Genomic DNA, 18,794 nt, shown 5'->3' with positions numbered 1-18,794 from the left:
GGATGCCATTGGCCTCCTTGGCTACCTGGGCACACTGCTGGCTCATGGTCAGCTCCTAACACAGACTTCACTCAATGCTCCATTTTTAAACACTGTGGCAAAAACAAGGTGCTAGATACAAAAAAGCAAGATATAAAAAAGGGTTAAAAATTTACTTATAAATGTTTGAATGTCTTGGTCAAGGACATGGTTCAGGCAAGAAGAGAACAATTACTCACAGTCTGTTTTCCCTATAACTCACAAAGTGTATCAAATTCTTATAGCAATGAACATATTTATTCAATCATCATCATCCCTACAAATTTTATATAACTCACATGAGAAAACATTCATACTTTCAAATGATGACACAAGTACTACCCCCCAACACTTGCCACACACATAAGCAGTGTGTCAGAGAGGTCTCATTCTGCAGGATGGTCAGCTACCATCTTTCATGGCATCACAATGTGAAGCCTAGTAAAAATTCCAGACCTTCTTATTCACATTAAACTAAAATCTTCAGGGAAAAGTTTCAGGTATGGGAAAAAAGTTTCATGGAAGTGCTAAGCCCATCTGAAAAGGTGGCAATCCCACTTACCATAAAACCGATGCCAACTCATACACTTCTGCGTGTCTGGTGACCACGTCAGCCAGATGCAAAGCCAGAGGGATGGAACAGACCCACCCCTCCCAGCAGCAGCTTACCATTCATCCTGCTAAGTTGCACCCTCAACATGCACACTGTACAAAATAATTTCTTGTGAGAAATCAGCAGCTTTGGTACAAGTTCATTTCTCAACCATCTGAGCGGCTGGGATGTCTAGGGGGGAAAGCTGAGCACAGCATAGAGGGCAAGGAACAGAAAGCACATTAAGTATGGCTATTAGGTCTGACAGAAGACTTTCTGACCAATTCATTGTTATCTCAAGAGAGAGAAAAAGGGCATCTTGTTCTCTCTGAGGGAAATACTTATTTCTGAAGGCAAGCAGTAAGTAGTTTTATATATTTTTATTGCTCACGTGCTGTTCTTCAAAGACATATCATCATAAAAGCTTTCTTAAAGCTGGAATTCATTTGATGTTCATTTACCTTATTCCTTTTGGTTTCTGTATGCAGGAGTGTTGCAACAGTTACAAATGCTCAAAATATGTTGTACTAAAGCCTGAACTGAGGGCATCTGTGTGACCAGATATTTAGTGCCAACAAAAATCCACTGTGCTGCTCTGATAGAAAGCCATTTTTATTAGTCTTATTAAACCAGATCATATATTTTTCCATGTGTAACCCACGGCCTTTTGTATTGCTATATCAGTAACCTAATTTCTGAAAATGAGATGGAAGATTTTATTTGCCAATCAAGGGCAAATTACATTATCTAAGTGACTATTCTGAGGTAGAACTGACTCCTTCCTTCCTTTAGAAAGGTACAACTGTAAGCGACTGTATGCTTTCAGCTTCAATATTTTCTGTCTTTTCAGATAAATCTTCAAACCTCATCACTTTTTATTTTAAACGGAAAATACTGAAAATTTAATCTTAATGTGGAAAAATAATGCTTGTTATCTACTTGCTCATATTAAAAGAAAAACTGCAAGCCTTCTCATTTGTACATATATTTCTATAACCAAACATCGTCAAGTATGTGTGCTGTTTGCAATTAAAAACATAGAGAAAAATTTGGCAATGAACAACAACAACAAAACAGAAAACCAACACAAACCCAGGAAACAGGCAGGTTTCTACCCCAGAGACATCATAATATAGCAAAATGTTAAATTAAGTATCAACTATTACTCTCCTCTAGCACACTGTCCGGTTCCTGCTCCTTCCCCTGCTTATGGCCTCACCGAACTGGCAAGGCTCTTGTAAATAGCACTTACTAATTTCATCCTTCCAGGAGCCTGTTGCATCCGTCAGAGCAGCTGTTTTCCCTCACAGCCCTACCCAGCCGAGTTATCCTTGGCAATCTCTCAGCTGAAGAAAGTGCTGTGGACAATTACCTCCTGGACAAGGATGAACATTTAAAGATGTTGTAAGGGACAAAACTGGGAGAATTTTTTTGGCAAAAGAGATGTGCTTGGGAAATTTTCCATAAATACAGTAAGGGTGAAATTAAATGCCTGAAGGCTACAGTAAGAATTGGAAAATGCTAAGTTCTCTGCTTAAGAGGAGACTCCATGCTCTAACATGGACAAATACACAAAGTAGCCACAGTAACAGTGAAAATGTGACATGACAAAAGAGACTAGAAGGAATAAACTTAATTTCATTGTCTCCTTATACCCTTCTACTTGCCTGTACTAACTTGTCTTAGCATTTGATTGTATCTGGCTAGAGGCTGGGACTCACCAAATGTGCAGCATTTTGAACTACCAAACTTGCACATCTCACAATAAAGCAAACTACACCATCACCAAATGCAAATACTATCTTTGCAAAAACGATAGCCGTTATGCCATTTTCAGAAACTAGGTTTCTGGCTCTTTTGTCCTCAACACAATACTAAACACTACAAATTGGATTGCCATTAAATGCGTAGACTGGAAGATTTGCCATGTAAGTCCCTCACCAGTGATGGGCATTACCCCAGTCTGTCTTTCAGGCCACTGGATGGCCTGTGATGATGATCCACTGGAGGCCTGTGGAAACTCGCCTCCTCATAGAAGTCATTTTGCAAAATGAGAAAGGCCTCAACGTCATCCATCAGTCAAGAGCAACACGCACCTACCACAAATGCCCCATATTCAGCTGTCAGTCTGCAGTGGGAGAAGAAAAGCTCTGTAGTCCAAGTAGGTGGAGAGGAAGAGACAGCTAGGTTAGCTATGCAGAGCAAGGTACAAGATTATTATTCCCGTTGATATACTGATATTATTAATTTCAACATAATGTAAATTCAGAATTAGCAGAACTGCCATTCTTATGGTCCTCCACTTATTTCAGCTCAGATAATAAGGATTAGGGCGAGGATACCCTTCTATTGTTGACAGCTTTCAATCTTGCAATGATCTCTGAAGTAGTTTATTTTATTTATCCAGACTATTTTCATTCCTGGGAACAAAGTGGTCTTTACTGTCTAGAGCTCAGGTAAATTGACTAAGTGGAATGCAAACTTTCACAGTCTTGCAAATAAAACTGTCTTCAAATGAATGCTCAGCTATCCATGTGTACTTAATGTTTTTGTTTCAAAATTATTTAGCTATTACTACCAATTTCTCACATAGGTCATTTTCTATATGCCATTCAGATCTCATTCATTTTTTCAGGATTTATTATAGCTGCTAAGAAATCTACAGTCCATAAAGAGTCTCTATTCGGACTGGAAAACAGCCTACAGCAGCTACATCTACAAGCGCTAGAATGAAAAATTCTAACAGGCTTCCAAGTTGACAGTAGAAAAAGTCATGAAAAACTTCTGTTGCTTAAAAGTAACTCTGTTTATTACAAATACAACCTCAAAAATCAATACTTGAGGATCACAGAACACCCATTTGCCACCGTCTTTCGGTTGCACAGTGCAGTCACTACCTACGTTCTCCAAATGCTTATCCAAATGCTGCCTAAACATTACAAACATTTGAGATTACAACGAATAGTCTATAGCGTCAATCTCATGGCCTCGTACCATTCACTCCTCATCAGCTTATGAATGTACCATCAAACTGTGCAACAATCAAATTATTGTATTTTGCTTTTTGCTCTTTTTCTTCAAAAGGTACATCCTTCTTAGACTCCCTTGCTGCAAAGTGAAGGTTCCAAGTCCGTACTGTTTTCTTGCCATCAGGATGAAGCTTTTGCTTTCCTCTGCAATTCTGAACAATATTTTCTGACCTCCAGTCTTTAAATATTTAGCACTAAGGAACTAAAGATTAATGCTTGTCAACCCTCACTTCCAGTAATTAATCAATAAGACATTTTCTAAGCACATAAAAAGGCATTTGCTGGCAAAAAGGAACACAAAAAACCTTTTCCATACATATTTCAAATACCTTTATGTGAAGACAGCAGTTTCTCCTTTTGCTCTTCCTATCTCCAGGTAAATTTTCACATATGAGGAAACAACCGTTACTACCATATGTTTGTACTCTATCTCATCAGGTATTTTTTGTATCATTTAGTCCTATTCAATTCATTGAAAAATGACTCAATGTGTTGATTAATTTGTGATTGCTTCTGGCTATCAGTCAGGCGTAATGGCATTCCTGCCTTTGCATATCCCAAAATGTACTACCTTTTGACCAGTAAATGATCAGACTTCTGACTCACTTACGTTTTTAAATAAAACCGATCAGCACATTCTTCAAGTGACAAAGGAAGTCACCTGTGATTCAGTAAATCAGTTCAAAATATTTACTGGCTATTTCACAAAATAATTCAAATTTCCCTATTGCAGAGACCTATACAGATCTTATCAGTTCTTAATTCAACCTCTCGACATCCACCAAAACAGTGAGAACTTAATATAGATCCTGCAAACACCTGGACCAAAAAATAAAAATAAAAACAAACAAACAAACAAACAAAAAATCAGTCTCTTCTTCATATTGCAGATCTTGAAAAGTGACTTTATAATTAATGTAGCTGAAACATCACCTACAAGGGGGGCTCTTACAATAATGATATTCAATTTTGCATTTACTGATACCATCCTTCTGTAATTCTCTCTATAAAATGCTTTTTTAAGATGAACATTGGACTAATAGCTTCCTTACATACATATTCTCATATGTGTATGCACAAGCACACAGGCTCTCCTGGGTACCACTTAGCTCAATTAAGTCACTGCTCTTACTCTTCATACATATTGAGTGCTACCTCATCTTCCTGCTTTTATGAGGCTTGCAATGCATTTTGTGAATTTTTACAGGATTTCTCATGCTCTAAGCATGAGGCTCTGAGCCCTGGGTAAGAGGCAGCTCTTTGGCAGAAGCCGCTTCTGGGCAGAAAGATGAGGTTGTCTTTGTTGCTGATGAGTGAAATAAAAATGTTATGACACCTGCTTGAGAAGCACTGGACTAATATAAAATTACTGTTTTCAATGGTAAGAGCACAGAGTAGACTCCATTGTTTTCAGAACTGTATGGCAAAGACCTCGACTTCAAATTCTGTTTTTTTAAATTATGTATTAAAAATAGATGAAAAAAGAACAAACCACCACCACCACAAGGTCTGCAAACCACAAAAGAGTCTGCGAAGTGTCTACTTGTGAAACATTGCATCTTCAACATCTCAGATTAGCTCAGACGAAGCATAAAAAAGTACCCAAGGAGAAATGCCAAGCCTTCTTGCATTGAGATCCTCCACTCTCTAGAGGCATGGTTTTATGTAACTGGCCATGGACATGTGACATACCACAGAAAAGAAGGAAAAAAATATCTCCAGTGGCTTGAAAAAAACAGACTTATAGAGTAAAATGACAGGAGGATATGCTAAAAAGCGTACTCATCAACTCAGTCAAGTCATCAGCTCAGTTATTGTAAAAGACTAATAAGTTTCCACTGCTGGGACAGAGGTTGTGAGAAGAGAATGGGAAAAAGTAAGCGAATGAAATCTTCCATTGAAAATGCAGTAAAGCAACCGTCTCCTCATCTGTGTGCAGTGAAGAACACTGCTCCACCTGGAGACCAGCCATCTCTGGGAATTAAATCAGCCAGGTCAGTAAAGTGTAAAGTGGACAAGAACAACTTTTTAAAAGCCATTTCTGTGCTCAGAGACGCTGTTAAATTATTACATTAGGACATTCAAAATCATGCAAAGCCAAACAACTTTCAAGCTAAGCTAAATAAAAACTCACTGGGGGCAAGTGCTAGATTGACTGGAAGCATGACAAAAAGTACAAAGAAAATGAAATAGCAAAACATCAAGCACTAGAGACAACAGCTTTACGCACAAAACCAACTCATTTTAATTACCTTTAATCTATGTGAAACAAGAGAGGTGACATTTTTATAACTAAAAATATCAAATCAGTTTGCACGTGGAATGAATCCTGGTACTCAATATTCTGACTGACCACAGCATTTCTAGCTGCATTATTCCAAAACAAAATCTCCTGTAGAATACTGGAATTTAAGGACAGCCAGAGCAGGCTCATTTGGCAACTGTACATTTTTTTGTAATCCCAATAAACACTTGAGTGGAAAAAAATGGCGATGGGGAAAAAGCAGATGAGGAACACAAACACACACACATACATCCACACTGTAGATATGCGTGAGTTTTTCAGAGTGATGGCCTACCTCTTCCATCTAAATGAAGGTCACTGCAGTGACGTTTGTAAGAAAGATGTTGATGCTTTTAGGCTTAAGTAGCCACTAACAGATATTTCATGCGGGCAAGTTCTTTTAAATTCTCAATCTATTTTCCTACAAATCTGTACAAATCTTGCTCGGTTACATATATATATTCTTCAGGACAAATATGATTTCCTCTGAGTTTGTAAACAGCTTAGTATAGAGTCAACACTGTCACAGATGTATTTCTCAAGGCTTTTTCTTTCCCCAGGTGCAAAATTGCTAACCATTTCTTATGAAACCCATCATTTATAGAATTGAGATCTTAAATGATTTCATTTCATTTCTGTTATCACTTCTGCATGCTTTCTGCTTTATTGTGGTCTAAGGGTGACTACATTTTAAATAAGTGTTCATTAAACTAATTTAGGCATACTATCTCCATCAAGCCCAAAAATTCTAATTCACAATTCCCACAATAAAGACAACACACAAACCTAACAGTGACATTCCGTTCCGCTGCTACATTGAGTCTTCTGTTTTATTCTCTAGCATTTTATGTTTGCTATAAGAACCAATTTAGAATTTATGTAGATCCGTTAATATATTCAAGTTAAAATTAATTATATAAACTAGTAAACTCAAGAGTTTTCTGTTTGTTGTTCTTAACCTTATCAAAATAAGGCTCTAAAGCACAACAAGAAGGGCGATGTGCAGATCCTTCTGAACTCTATTTAATGTTTCATTGCTAAAATAGCATTATTTTAAGATGACACAAGTATGGATTTTATGGTTACCAGATTATGTCTATTTTAAAAACTGGATCCCTGTTTATAGGAGAAAAATATTGCATTTACCTTACTGATAAGTGTGACGACATCACCTTCTCGGATTGTGAGTTCATCATCATTCTGTGCTTCATATGGAAATATCACTTTGCAATACTCCTTGGCTGAAAGAAGAATATTCAGTGTGATAAATCATTTTATAAAAACTGCTAATCCAAGGGTGAAAATCTTCATAAAATGATCCAAAACTGTCTCTGCATGCTGTTTCATTCTCTTGCCATTTTTCTTTTTGTATTATAGAACTTCATAAATTCTGTGAAATATTTAAAGAACTCCACACTGATGAGAATTCCCATACATGTCAACCATGGAGTCAGTTCTACAACCCCTAGAACCGTTATTTGCCATTATCTTCCTCCTTGTAGATCTTTAAAAGTCATCTGGTTGGTCCTGGGCACCCTGCTCAGGGTGTCCCTGCTTGATCAGGGGTTGGATCCATGATTATCTCAAATAGAATTGCTTCTGACTGCAACCTGCCACAGTTTTCCTTGGAGGTGTCAGACCTGTGTCTGACACTTGCTGCAATACTGCCACCGGTGTAGCCCTCAAACAGCTCACGTAAATTGGAAGCATAAAGGACCTAGTAGGCTAACATAGCTTATCTATCCCTGCTGCACAAGAAAGGAAGCACTTCTAATTCTATACCAATGATTAAAAAAAAAAAAAAAGAAATAATACATTAATAACTGTAAAGACGATCATAACTAAGTCCTCTGTATACTCAGCATAAAGGAAGACCTGAATATTAGTTTAATGTTTCCTCTTCCCTTTCCGTTCTATAAATATAAAGGCATCAACTTTCATCTAGAAAATACAGGAGCCAACACTCCCACCATTCAGAAATCTTAAAAAGCAGTTGTCATGAAAAGAAGTTACAACACGTTGCTGTGCAACAGACAAATACTCCTATGTCAACGTGTCTAACAAACAGAAAGTGAATCTGCATTCTAGCTATTAAATAGTGTATACAACGTGATATTCTAAGACAGCAGGCTTAAAAAGACCAAAGAAATGCTCACAAGAATTACTGGACCCTTTGTAAAAAGTGCATGTTATTTTGTAGAAGAGTTAAGCTCACACAAATGTCGCAGTTTTGATGGCCTCTCACCACTCCATCACAATTCATTTCAGAAAGTGGAAGGGATGTCTAATTGCTAGTTCACTGTGATGTGGATAAAGGCTTTGGATCTTCCTTTGTGGAATCAGTTAGGATGTTTTATTGGCACACTGCCCTGTCTTCCGGACAGTACAATAACAATGTATCTACAATACAATGTTCCTTCATGGACTAACTATACAATCTCCACATTAGGAGAGAATTTTAGCAGAATGCATAACTAAACAACAGAGAGCAGCCAATAACCCACAGAAATGATGCTATCCTGAAAGGATGTCAGTAGTACAGCTCTCACCCAAGATATATATGAATTTCATGCATCTGAAGTTAAAGAACATTTTCAACAGCAATAGTCTGGTATTCGTGTCTCCTGAATCCAATAATAGGCAAATCTTCACCAGTTCCTCCTTACTGTCTAAGGACTGTATGTTTGAAAAAGGATGAAGACCTTGATCAACAGAGTGGACAGAAGGCTGTGGTTTTAGTGTTGAAAAATGTCTGTTGATAATCAGGTAATTAATTGCTCCCTTTCTTCTTTTTTTTAAATACTTCCTCTAAAAGTATGTGCAAACGTGGATCCCACAGTCAGTAGCTGTCAGAACCAGCAAGACTAACTGAAAAATTCCTGGTCTTTCATAGATAGGAAACTGCTATGAATCTTCACCTTTTAGATCTGGTATCAATAATGCTGTTATCCCATGACCTCTCTGCCCTCCACATCAAAATCTTGACTTTTTTTTTTTTTTTGTAATATTCAGATAGCTGAGGAACAACAAGGAATTAAGCTGGAAGAAATGACTCCTCAGAAAAAAAAAAGAAAAACAAACAAACAAACAAAAAGCATTGTGAGCAAAGGCAAACGATGCACTGCATAAAGAGCCAGGAGACACTTCTGTGATAGGTATGAGGGAGAACTGAGGGAGGAACAAGAACACAGGATGAAGGCACAGAGATGGAAAAAAAGTCATGGCTTATGTACATTATGAGGTTGGATTCTCCAGTGTGATTCACACTGACATACACTAAATCAGTAAGTTCCTCTGCCCAGTGAGGACCCTTTGGATCACAGTGCAACAGAGCCAGGTCTCAAAAACACTGTTGGATTTGGGACAAAGAAAGTGATTGGATAAAGTCAGCTTTCAAGCTTCTCTTACGAGAAAGGTAGTCCAGTGTTGATTTAAGTAAGCAAAACCAAAGTCAAACAGGACTCAAAATGGTATGAACCTCTACATTCAGATTAATAAAAGCAGACAAAAAATCTAATAAGACATGTAACTTATGTACTAAAATTGTCCTTACTCAGCACAATATAGCAAAATGATGTAATAGTACATAATTTCCAGTTATGTTTAGATAGGAAGGAAAAAAAAAGATAAAAGTCAATACTAATTCTAAACACAACACAGAAGAGAGCCCACTGTAACTTACTGAATTTGGGCTTTTTCTAAGTAGGGGAAAAAAAAAAAGGTCAAAGTAACATATCCAATTACAAGCATGGCAAAATGGTTTAAGCCAAATTGAAGCTTCAGACTAAGATACCAGTATTAAGCATCCCTTAACTGCGGGTGATAAATCTCATTTTTACATTTCATATCCAAGGCTGGGTTTATAAATCACAGATGGTTCTTCCAGAAGCCTCTCTTTCTTTACTCTGACCTGAAGATATGTTTTAAAAATATATCTGTCCGTAAGCCCCCAGCAGTAGACATCTTGGAAACAGTAAGGAAGGAGAAAAACACGATATTCATGAGCTTTTCAGTCTCACTTACTAATTCAACAACAGTTTACTCTTTCAGACCACAGTCTCTGCCTGTGTACTTGCAGCTGCTCCCAAGCAAAGGAAAACAACCTGTCATATACAATGGACATTTCTCAGGGGATTGAGTGAGCAGATGAACCTTGCCATATGTCTTGAAACTCAAACAAGTTGGATCTAATGCAAGATGTTCAGTTTCTTGCCTTATATATCCTAAGCTGAGAGAGCACAGGCTAGGTACAATACCATTAAAAAATATGCACCCCCGAGTACCTTCCGCGATTTTTGAACCACGGTGTTTCAACTAGACTAGGAACAATGATGACACAACTACAAGCATTTTATTTTCGCTGTCCACAACCCTTGCAATCCAATCCTTCGAAATGAAGAACAAAACCATTGCTGACAGAGCCCCAAGAGCTTCCCAGAATCATCCTCATCAGTCAGAAGCTGCAAGAATAAACACCAGCAAGGAACTAGATATTTATAACAAGTTGCTTGCCATTGCCCATGCGACATTGAGGAAATAGTCTCAGGACTACCCCCAAACAATAAATAAAGCTATCCTCTAATAAGAACTGGATGATTTAGGGGGCTAGTTAACATGTACCTTTTTTCAACACCTTATGTCCCACAGTCTGCCCTGTATTCAAAATATATGCTATTTGATACAGCCTTAAGCCTCCAGAAAAACATCTCCTCAAAGAGGGAAAAGGGCAGCAACAGATGGCCTTCCTACAGAATACAGCTGCTGCCTTATCTAGGCTGTCACAAGCACTGTATTTCACCCACAGAATCCAGGGGCTTGATGTATGTTTATTTTGAGAGACTGGTTAAATATTCTACTGTCCAAACCAGAACTGAGCAACCTGAATTTACTGCATCAGCAGAACCTGCTCATTTTAAAAGGATGCCTCTTCTATTTGTTCTCCTGCCAGACTCTTAGAATGAGTTGTGATGTTCAAGACCATGGCTCTCAGACGTACGTACCTCCTCACTTAAACTGCAGAGGGGATACTCACTCTGGAATTTGCTTTTCTTAGGCTAGGATGATATAGGCTCCTCTGCTTACTTCTGCTGCTCTTTCCTTGTTGTTAGGCAACATCTGTTCTGCCTCCAGGGAAGATCTGCTCCATCTCAGATAACCTAACTACCGGGCTCTGAATTTACCTGTCTGGCTTTTCAGAAATTGACAGTTACTTTTTAGTAAAGCAAGCAACCATCTGATATAGTTGATTTTGAGGCTTAATTATTTCTCCCTCGATGAAGTCTAAACCATACACAAATATTAAATAAGAAAACAAGCAGCATTAAGTTAGTTATCCTTGCGTTTAAGCTTCCTCTTTTTAACCACTGCTCAAATAAAAGCTTTCTGAAATTGAACAAGATCTACAATGTCTAGGGAAAAATTACATAATTGTTACCAAAAACATAAAACAGATGGGGAAAAAAACCCCAACAACGCACTCAGCAGAATTTGGTTTTATTATTAATCACTGCCTTCGAGACTCATAAATGGATAGCACTAAAAAAATAATTTCATGGAGCTGCAACAGACTCAAAGGATCAAAACACCACCTCATTAAACAAAACAAAACAAAAATATCCGGAACTAATTAGGGCCTCATTAATCCAGATTCAGCAACTCTTTATACTCTTTCTATCATCACACAAAAAGCTTAGTACTTGCTAGGATTTTGGTATTCCTATTATGTAATAGGTTAACACACACTGTAAATAATCAGTGAGTGGAGTAATCAAATTAAGTATCACGGTCAGTGCACTTTTTGACTTACTGTCTTTGCTTTTTTGCTGTCTGTGCACTTACACTCCATTTTTGCAGTCTCAGGAAGCTGTAATGGTTCTGTCAGTCACCGTGAATACTTCGCTTTGCTGAATTCCAAAATCCAGCAGAGCTACTTGAAAACTGATATGTATTATCTACAAAACAGCCTTTCTGCTGCAAGACACTTAAACTAAAGGCAAGCTATTTCATAGCAAAATAAATAATAAAATAAATAATCTCACCCCAGAGGTTTTTATGTTTATACAGGAGTATAAATACACATAAGCCTGAGCCACACATAAAACAGTTGAAATTTCAACAGCAGATATATTCCCCTGGAAGACTATGCAGACACAAACCTAAAAGAAACAGCTCTTCCCTCTTCTATTCAAAGATGCATTCTTTCATTCCTTAAGAGTTAGTGATATTTCCTTTCCCTTCCTGTTTTCCAAAGGACCACTTGAGCTCTCTCTGTCTTTGTGCTTTCACTGTACTATGTGAGCAAAAGCCACTCTACCTTCTCTTTGATTTTGATAATGATCAGCTATTTATATCACAGAATCACGGAATGGCCCAGGTTGGAAAGGACCTCCAGGATCATGAAGCCCCAACCCCCCCCCACCACAGGCAGGGCCACCAACCTCCATATCTAATACTAGACCAAGCTGCCCAGGGCCTCACCCAACCTGGCCTTGAACACGTCTAGGGACGAGGCATCCACAACCTCTCTGAGCAGCCTGTTCCAGCACCTCACCACTCTCATAGTAAAGAACTTAAGAAAATCTTAAGGTCATTTCTTAAGGAAATTCACATAGTAAACTGCTGAGAGATGCACCTATGGATCGTACTGTTATCTTTGCTCTGACCAGCTCATCCCACTGCAAAACTTGGGCCATCTTGAGCATACCAGGGGAGCAAATCGCATGCATGTTCAAGTGCCTTGCTGCCAATCACCCCCTCATCTCACTGAGACAGGTGTAGGAAAAAAAACAGATTCATCTGTGAAGATGTGGGTGAAGTCAGCAACCAGCACTCCTCAATGTAGGCCCCTGCGCAGAAAAGGAAGATGGTGCTGCTCCCTTTTTCCTGGCTAGTCCACAGTTCAAGTGCTTTTTTTATCCAGTAGAGAATAAGGAACAACAGCATCAGTCATGAAAAGAAACAGGAAGAAAATGAAAAAACATATTACTACTCCTCTACCAATGCAATTTCTCTTGCTTCAAGCATACCTCTCTGTCAGCAATCACAAAGGAACCCAAATCACACACCCAAGAGCTCCCTCTCCATACTAAGCTTGCATTTCAAACTACACCTTTGGAGAACCCCACAATACCTTGTTCAGTTTAGCAATTAAAGGCTCCAAGGACACCTGGCAGCCTGCCATTCCAGGCAAAAGTGAAAAAAGCTCAAGTCTAAGGGGGAGGGGTACGGTGTGTCTCTGTGGAAGGTACAGTTCTCCAGCCCTTGTTGGAGGCTTTCACGTTTGCTTACACGTGGTACAAGCATGAAGTTCCAGTACCATGGGATGTAATTTTGGAACCAGTTTGAGCTGCCAGAAAAAAAGCATGAGTTGAGGTGGAGAAAGGTATTGAGCATTTCTTAGTCTGGCTCAACATGCAAGAATTGTTGCTGCAGGTGGGAAAGGCACTGGGGGCACCCTTTCAGATGACACCTACCTGTAGGCCAGCTTAACCTTCTCAAGCTGCAGACTGGGAAAGGCAATTCCAAAGCACATTAATTCTGAAGCCCTGCTCTACAGTACCAGTTTGCACACTTCTCAGTATTTAAAATTCTCACTTCCTCCAGGCAAATGAGTTATTGCAGTACTTCACATTAACAGCCTTACTTCACAAAGGGAACAAGATAAGAGGATGCAGAAAGTCAATTACCATGGTCCAGTTAATGAACAGTAACTCACTAAGCTATTTTAAGCTGCTTTTGCAATTCTGAGCTGATAGCACGTGGTCTTTACTGCACACTTCTGCCAGATAGCCTCTATTTTCCTGCTACTCATTGTCCTTGCCTTCCTCTGTTGGTATTTCAGTTCTGAGACAAAACACTATCTGTTAACTATCTAAAAAGGCAAACACGTCATGGAAGGACTTAAAAACTCAGTACTTTATATTATAATCCATTTCTTTTCTAATATATGGCTATGTTCTCTTCCTTCTTATTGTTTCCTACAAGTATCTATAACATTTAGCTGTAGCTTCATATGAGTTAAAACAAAGGATTTGGCATTCTGTTAGAACTGCACCGAGACATTCCTAGAAGATTTAATTAATCCTTTTTGCTCTGCTAAGCATCTAAATAACCAAATAAAACCGAAGTTCGTTGACTCTGTACCACCCACACAAATATGTCTGCTACAGAAACAAAGAAAAAAGAGGAAAAAGTAAGAGTGCTCTGAACCAGAGATATTTTTCTATGACCTACCTACAAGTTACGACAGCTGAAGTTGGATCTTAACTAAACTCTGACATGTTCCAAAGTACCCTCCAGGCCAAAAGCTGATCATGTAATTTAATTTTATTTCAATGGCAGGAAACTCAAGGTAGGATTATCAAAGCAAAAACAATTCAGAGGACTCTGTGAAACAAACCATCCTGTCTGTGTACCACCTACCCAAAGTTTGTCCTAAATATATCCATCTGCATCCTTGCTCTTCATACATACAGGATACTCTTCTAGCCCAAACCAGAAAAAATGCCCAGTTAGCTTTTAAGAGGCTCAACAGCACAAAGTGCAAAGAAGTAAAAGCTATGAAACCTACTTTTTGTTCTGCTGTCCACTTCTGTTTTTGTTGGCTCCTGACTTGCTGTGGCTGGAGGTACTTTCTTCCCAACACTCTGAAAAAAAAATAGTTATTCTCCTTTAAAATCTGCAGGTTCAATTAAAAATCAGACAACAACAACAAAAAAATTAATGGAAATGCAAAATATAGGAATAGAAAAGTCAGAAAAGAAACAGAGGCAAATTGAACTGTACAGAGATTTGTTTGTAGGGTATTTGTTAGTGTTTTGTTTTTCTTTAAACAACGATACAAGAGCCATCGTAACGTGATCGTCAAATCCTCCCTTGAAATTTTGTTTACTAATATTTTTAACCATTAACTCCTTAACACAGCTTTAGGCGAAAGCCAGAGAAGTTTCATTTGTGGATTCAGTGCCAAAAGTAAAATTGAAAGAATTGAAAAAATCCCTTGATTTCTTCCCATACTGCGAGTATTCATTTCAGTCATTTGAGACTTGAACTTGAGACGTGACTTTTAAGATGACATCTCTTTATATGTTCCACATTTTTGCTTGCTTTAAGCAAAAATAACTATTTTACAGAGGATTATTACGATAAGCAATTATCAGCCTCAGCTACTCTGAAAGAACAGTAAAAAGCATTATCTACCCACAGTGTAATAGAATTGTTGATATTCATCTTCAGACATCTTAACCAACTTACATGCATGCCATCTCCTCTCTTCCTATCAGGAAAACCATCTAGCTTAAAAATCCACATCACACGTAGTTCATAACATAAGTGAAATTATTATTTGTTTATATGAGTACTTATAATCCCTAGCTATAGTTCAGCATCCTTTTCTAGTAAGCTACGTATGAACATAAGAAAAAGTATTCCATACTGCAGTGACTTTCTAGTAAGAGGCAAGACAGCTAATACTTAGTCTTGAAAACACTGGTGACCATAAAGAAAATACTGGCCAATACGAGAAGCCATAGGAGTACAGCAGTTTAAATAGCTGAAAAGTTTCAAGGTACACCAAAAATAAGAGCTCCATATTAATCATCTTGTACACTGCTCCAAAACTTTTCTATGGAGAGGAACAAACACAGGTATTTTTGGCTGGCAAAAGAAAGCACAGCTGGAAGAGAGGCAGTTTGGAGAGACATGGTCATCAAATGCGTGCTGACAAGCAAGACAAACTACAAACTGTAATACCCACATGTGTCTTGTTGCTACTTAACTTGCAAGCGGCCATAGAAACAAGTGAAATTCTGATGGGCTTGCAACTCTGCTTACAATCCTGAGTTTTTTAAGTGCTGGGAATGAGAACCTCCTAACTTCTTTGCTGAGGTGGAAACGACAGGAGAGAAGCCTTATCTGCAGCAGCAATGAGGCAGGTAACAGAACAACCAGAGATGTCAGACTCAGGCAAATCGGGAGACAACAAAATTCAAGGAAAGAGCAGGGGCTGGCTGTGCTGAAGAAACTAAGCCAAGAAAGATGAGGATGAAGAGCCGACCCTGAGATCTAGCTGGAAAGCAATGAAAACTGCACTGGAAGAGACGCAGGAAGAATCTGAAGGTACTAAGTATCCATACAGACAAAGCACCTAATTCCTCCTGGATGAAACCTAAAATGTAGCCAGCTTACTACATCAAGAGCATCAAAGATAAAGGAGGAAGCAAGTAGTGTATCCCAGTAGAACAGACAAGCTGCAATGTAAAAGGAAATTTAAGAGTTTTTATTTTATAGAAGCAGATACAAGCTTAATGCTTGAATACATTCATTCATCTGCTTATACAGTGTAGTGTAGGTGCTGTATCAGCATGGGGAACTAAATGACTCCTTGGGAGCAGAAAATCAACCATCACCCAAAGAATGCTGCTGGTTGTTCGGAGTGAGGAGACAGGTCGGAAAGCAATCTTTGCAGCATGAACCAGAAGGCCCATCATAACCCCCTCCTGAAAGAGACCTAACCACCAGGCTGCAAATACAAGCAAATTTCTGCATTTTCTCTGTCTCTGTATATCTTGAGTTCTTGGCTGCAGAGTGCTCTCAGCATCAGCAAAGAAGCAATCAGATTCTCCTCTACCTTAGTATCCCTGGTCTACCGCTTCAGAGACACTCCTTTCCCTCTATGCTCCTCCACCACCATGTAAGTGGTGGCAGTCAGCCAAGTTCAACCTACATTACTTAGAGGTCCTGTCACACAAGAAACACGCGTTGGAAACTGAGTTCAGATGTCCTGATTCCATGGCCAGGTTAACTCCCCAACACACAAGAATGTAACAACAACATGGCCAGAATTTAATCTCACTATTTCTGCAAGGCAAGTGTAATTAGATTATGTGGCTGTCAGACACAAATCCCTCTAATCGCCTGGCAAGCAAATCCTAAAGATGAAAGGGGACGAGGATTCTTCTTGCTGCAGAAGCAGCTGATAAAAGCATGAATAATGACTGTGATCTGGTGTACAGATATTCAGAGGGTTGAGAGAGATTTAAGCAGCAACTTGCCTGTCAAAAACCCGTTTGGTTTTATGAAGCCTATAGAAGGATAGCCGACCATTAAATCACATAGCAGAGGCCTTGATGGTGATGTGGTACACTGCAAATCCCTATCACTGCAGAGCAGTTTCCTCTGATACTGAATTAACAGTGATTACAGAAATGATTGAGGTGGTACACAAAGTCTCTCGGGTGAGGTCACAGCATAATCTAAATTTTTTAATTTCCCCTCATTTATGTACTTTGGCTTATTGGCAATCCCTGTGACAGAGAGCAACACCAGAGAACTAAAGCACACAGCGGGCAGTATACACATGAATTTTTCTCATGTGAGGGCACTACAGCCCTTCCCTGCAACTATTTAACCCCGACCACAGGAAGAAAAGTAGACCTGTGCACAAGTTTCCTCCTTCAGGATATTTTAAAATTGTATTTCAGGGTCTTCTATCGTTGTTGTTGGAAACTCACTTGTCGATTTACTTCAGTTATGCAGGTGCTGTATCTCTAGGAGATTGCATCTGAGAATTCACATCAAACTGTCACTTAAGCACCAGCCAGGTCGACACGGAAGATTCTCTAATACTTCTCTGTACTACAGGAACATACTTATCCTTTCATCTTCCTTTAAAAAATATGGGTTTCTCCTCAGAACAGCTTACGTACCCAGTAATAAAGGGGAAAAAACGGTTTACTCAGCATCAGGGTTTATTCTGGAAGGCGTACTGAAGTCTTCCTTCTAGATAAAATATTTTGGGACTGTTATTTGAAAATAAAACTCTGTGAAAACATTCTTAAGGAAGACATCGGATATTCATGGATTCACCTGCATGAGCTGGAAACACTGATGTTTTTAAGCTTAACATCATTTGTCAGGTTGAATAGTGAAAATACAACAAAATGCACTGATGCTTTTATACAGAGGAAGAATAGGGTTACGTATCTCGAGAAGTATCAGAAAACCTCACTGGTTGGGTCAGGGGAATAAATGCTCCACGCTTCTTTGACCACAGCACTTCCTTTAACATTCTATAACTATTTCTGAATGTTGCTCACATGCATCAGAATTCTCTTTATATGTAGGTCTGTGTGCAAATCTAAGGCCAGTGTTAGCAACAATATGAACGCTTTATTCCTTATTGTACTCCTGATGCACCATTTTGTAACTGAGAACATTTTTCTCACAAAGAAATAGAAACAACTGCTAGATTCTTCCAGACATGGATGAACCTACATATAAACAAGCTTCTCACTGAGCACATATAACGTTGGCGTTTCAGGATGGGGAAGCCAAATCGGTTTGTTGGGTTTTTTCTTCCACACATTTCAAGTGTTTATGGTACATTATCAAGCCCTTTATCCCTCCTACCTGGGCTACCCCAAGCTCAGAAAAATGTAAGAGCACTAATATTAAAGAACCAGAAGGTTTTCAGATGTCAGAATGCCCTTACTTTGTCAGAGACTTGTAAAATAAGAGAAATGTCTGGAATTCCTTTTTTTCCCCCCAAGACACCAACCTTCAGCTCCACATGAAATACTTTCTGTGACAGTATGATCAAGTATTTACCATCCCAGCGTTTCCCAAAAGGACAGAGTTAAGTGTTTTCCTAAAAGGTCACCACACAACACTTCAAAAAGGGTAATGGGAATTTTAAGAAGCCTTTATAGAGAAAATAAAAATTCTTTAGGGACAGTGTGAATAAGCACCTGCTTGCACATCTGACTGACTTCGCTGTCTAAATAGCTTCTTCCTCCTGCCAACTTTCTACTCATCTATGCTTTGGTATAAATACCATCCACATGCTTGTAAACTATAATTAGTAATATTTTTA

General features: G+C 38.7%; 1 protein-coding gene across 16 annotated transcripts in view; it reads right to left on the bottom strand.

Moving 5' to 3' along the window:
- The window catches only part of SH3KBP1 (SH3 domain containing kinase binding protein 1), a 222,895-nt gene that overhangs the window by 43,273 nt on the left and 160,828 nt on the right, over nucleotides 1-18,794 (bottom strand). For all 16 annotated transcript variants that reach the window (XM_015302495.3, XM_015302501.3, XM_015302505.4 and 13 more), the window contains 2 exons: nucleotides 14,493-14,568; nucleotides 7,070-7,164 (listed from right to left, as the gene is read on the bottom strand). In XM_015302495.3, coding sequence (XP_015157981.2) covers nucleotides 7,070-7,164; nucleotides 14,493-14,568 — 171 coding nt within the window. The remainder of the gene's footprint in view (nucleotides 1-7,069; nucleotides 7,165-14,492; nucleotides 14,569-18,794) is intronic.

This window comes from Gallus gallus, chromosome 1, assembly GCF_016699485.2.
Source record: "Gallus gallus isolate bGalGal1 chromosome 1, bGalGal1.mat.broiler.GRCg7b, whole genome shotgun sequence".
Taxonomy (NCBI): Eukaryota; Metazoa; Chordata; class Aves; order Galliformes; family Phasianidae; genus Gallus; species Gallus gallus.
This window is presented reverse-complemented; position numbering and strand designations above follow the sequence as displayed.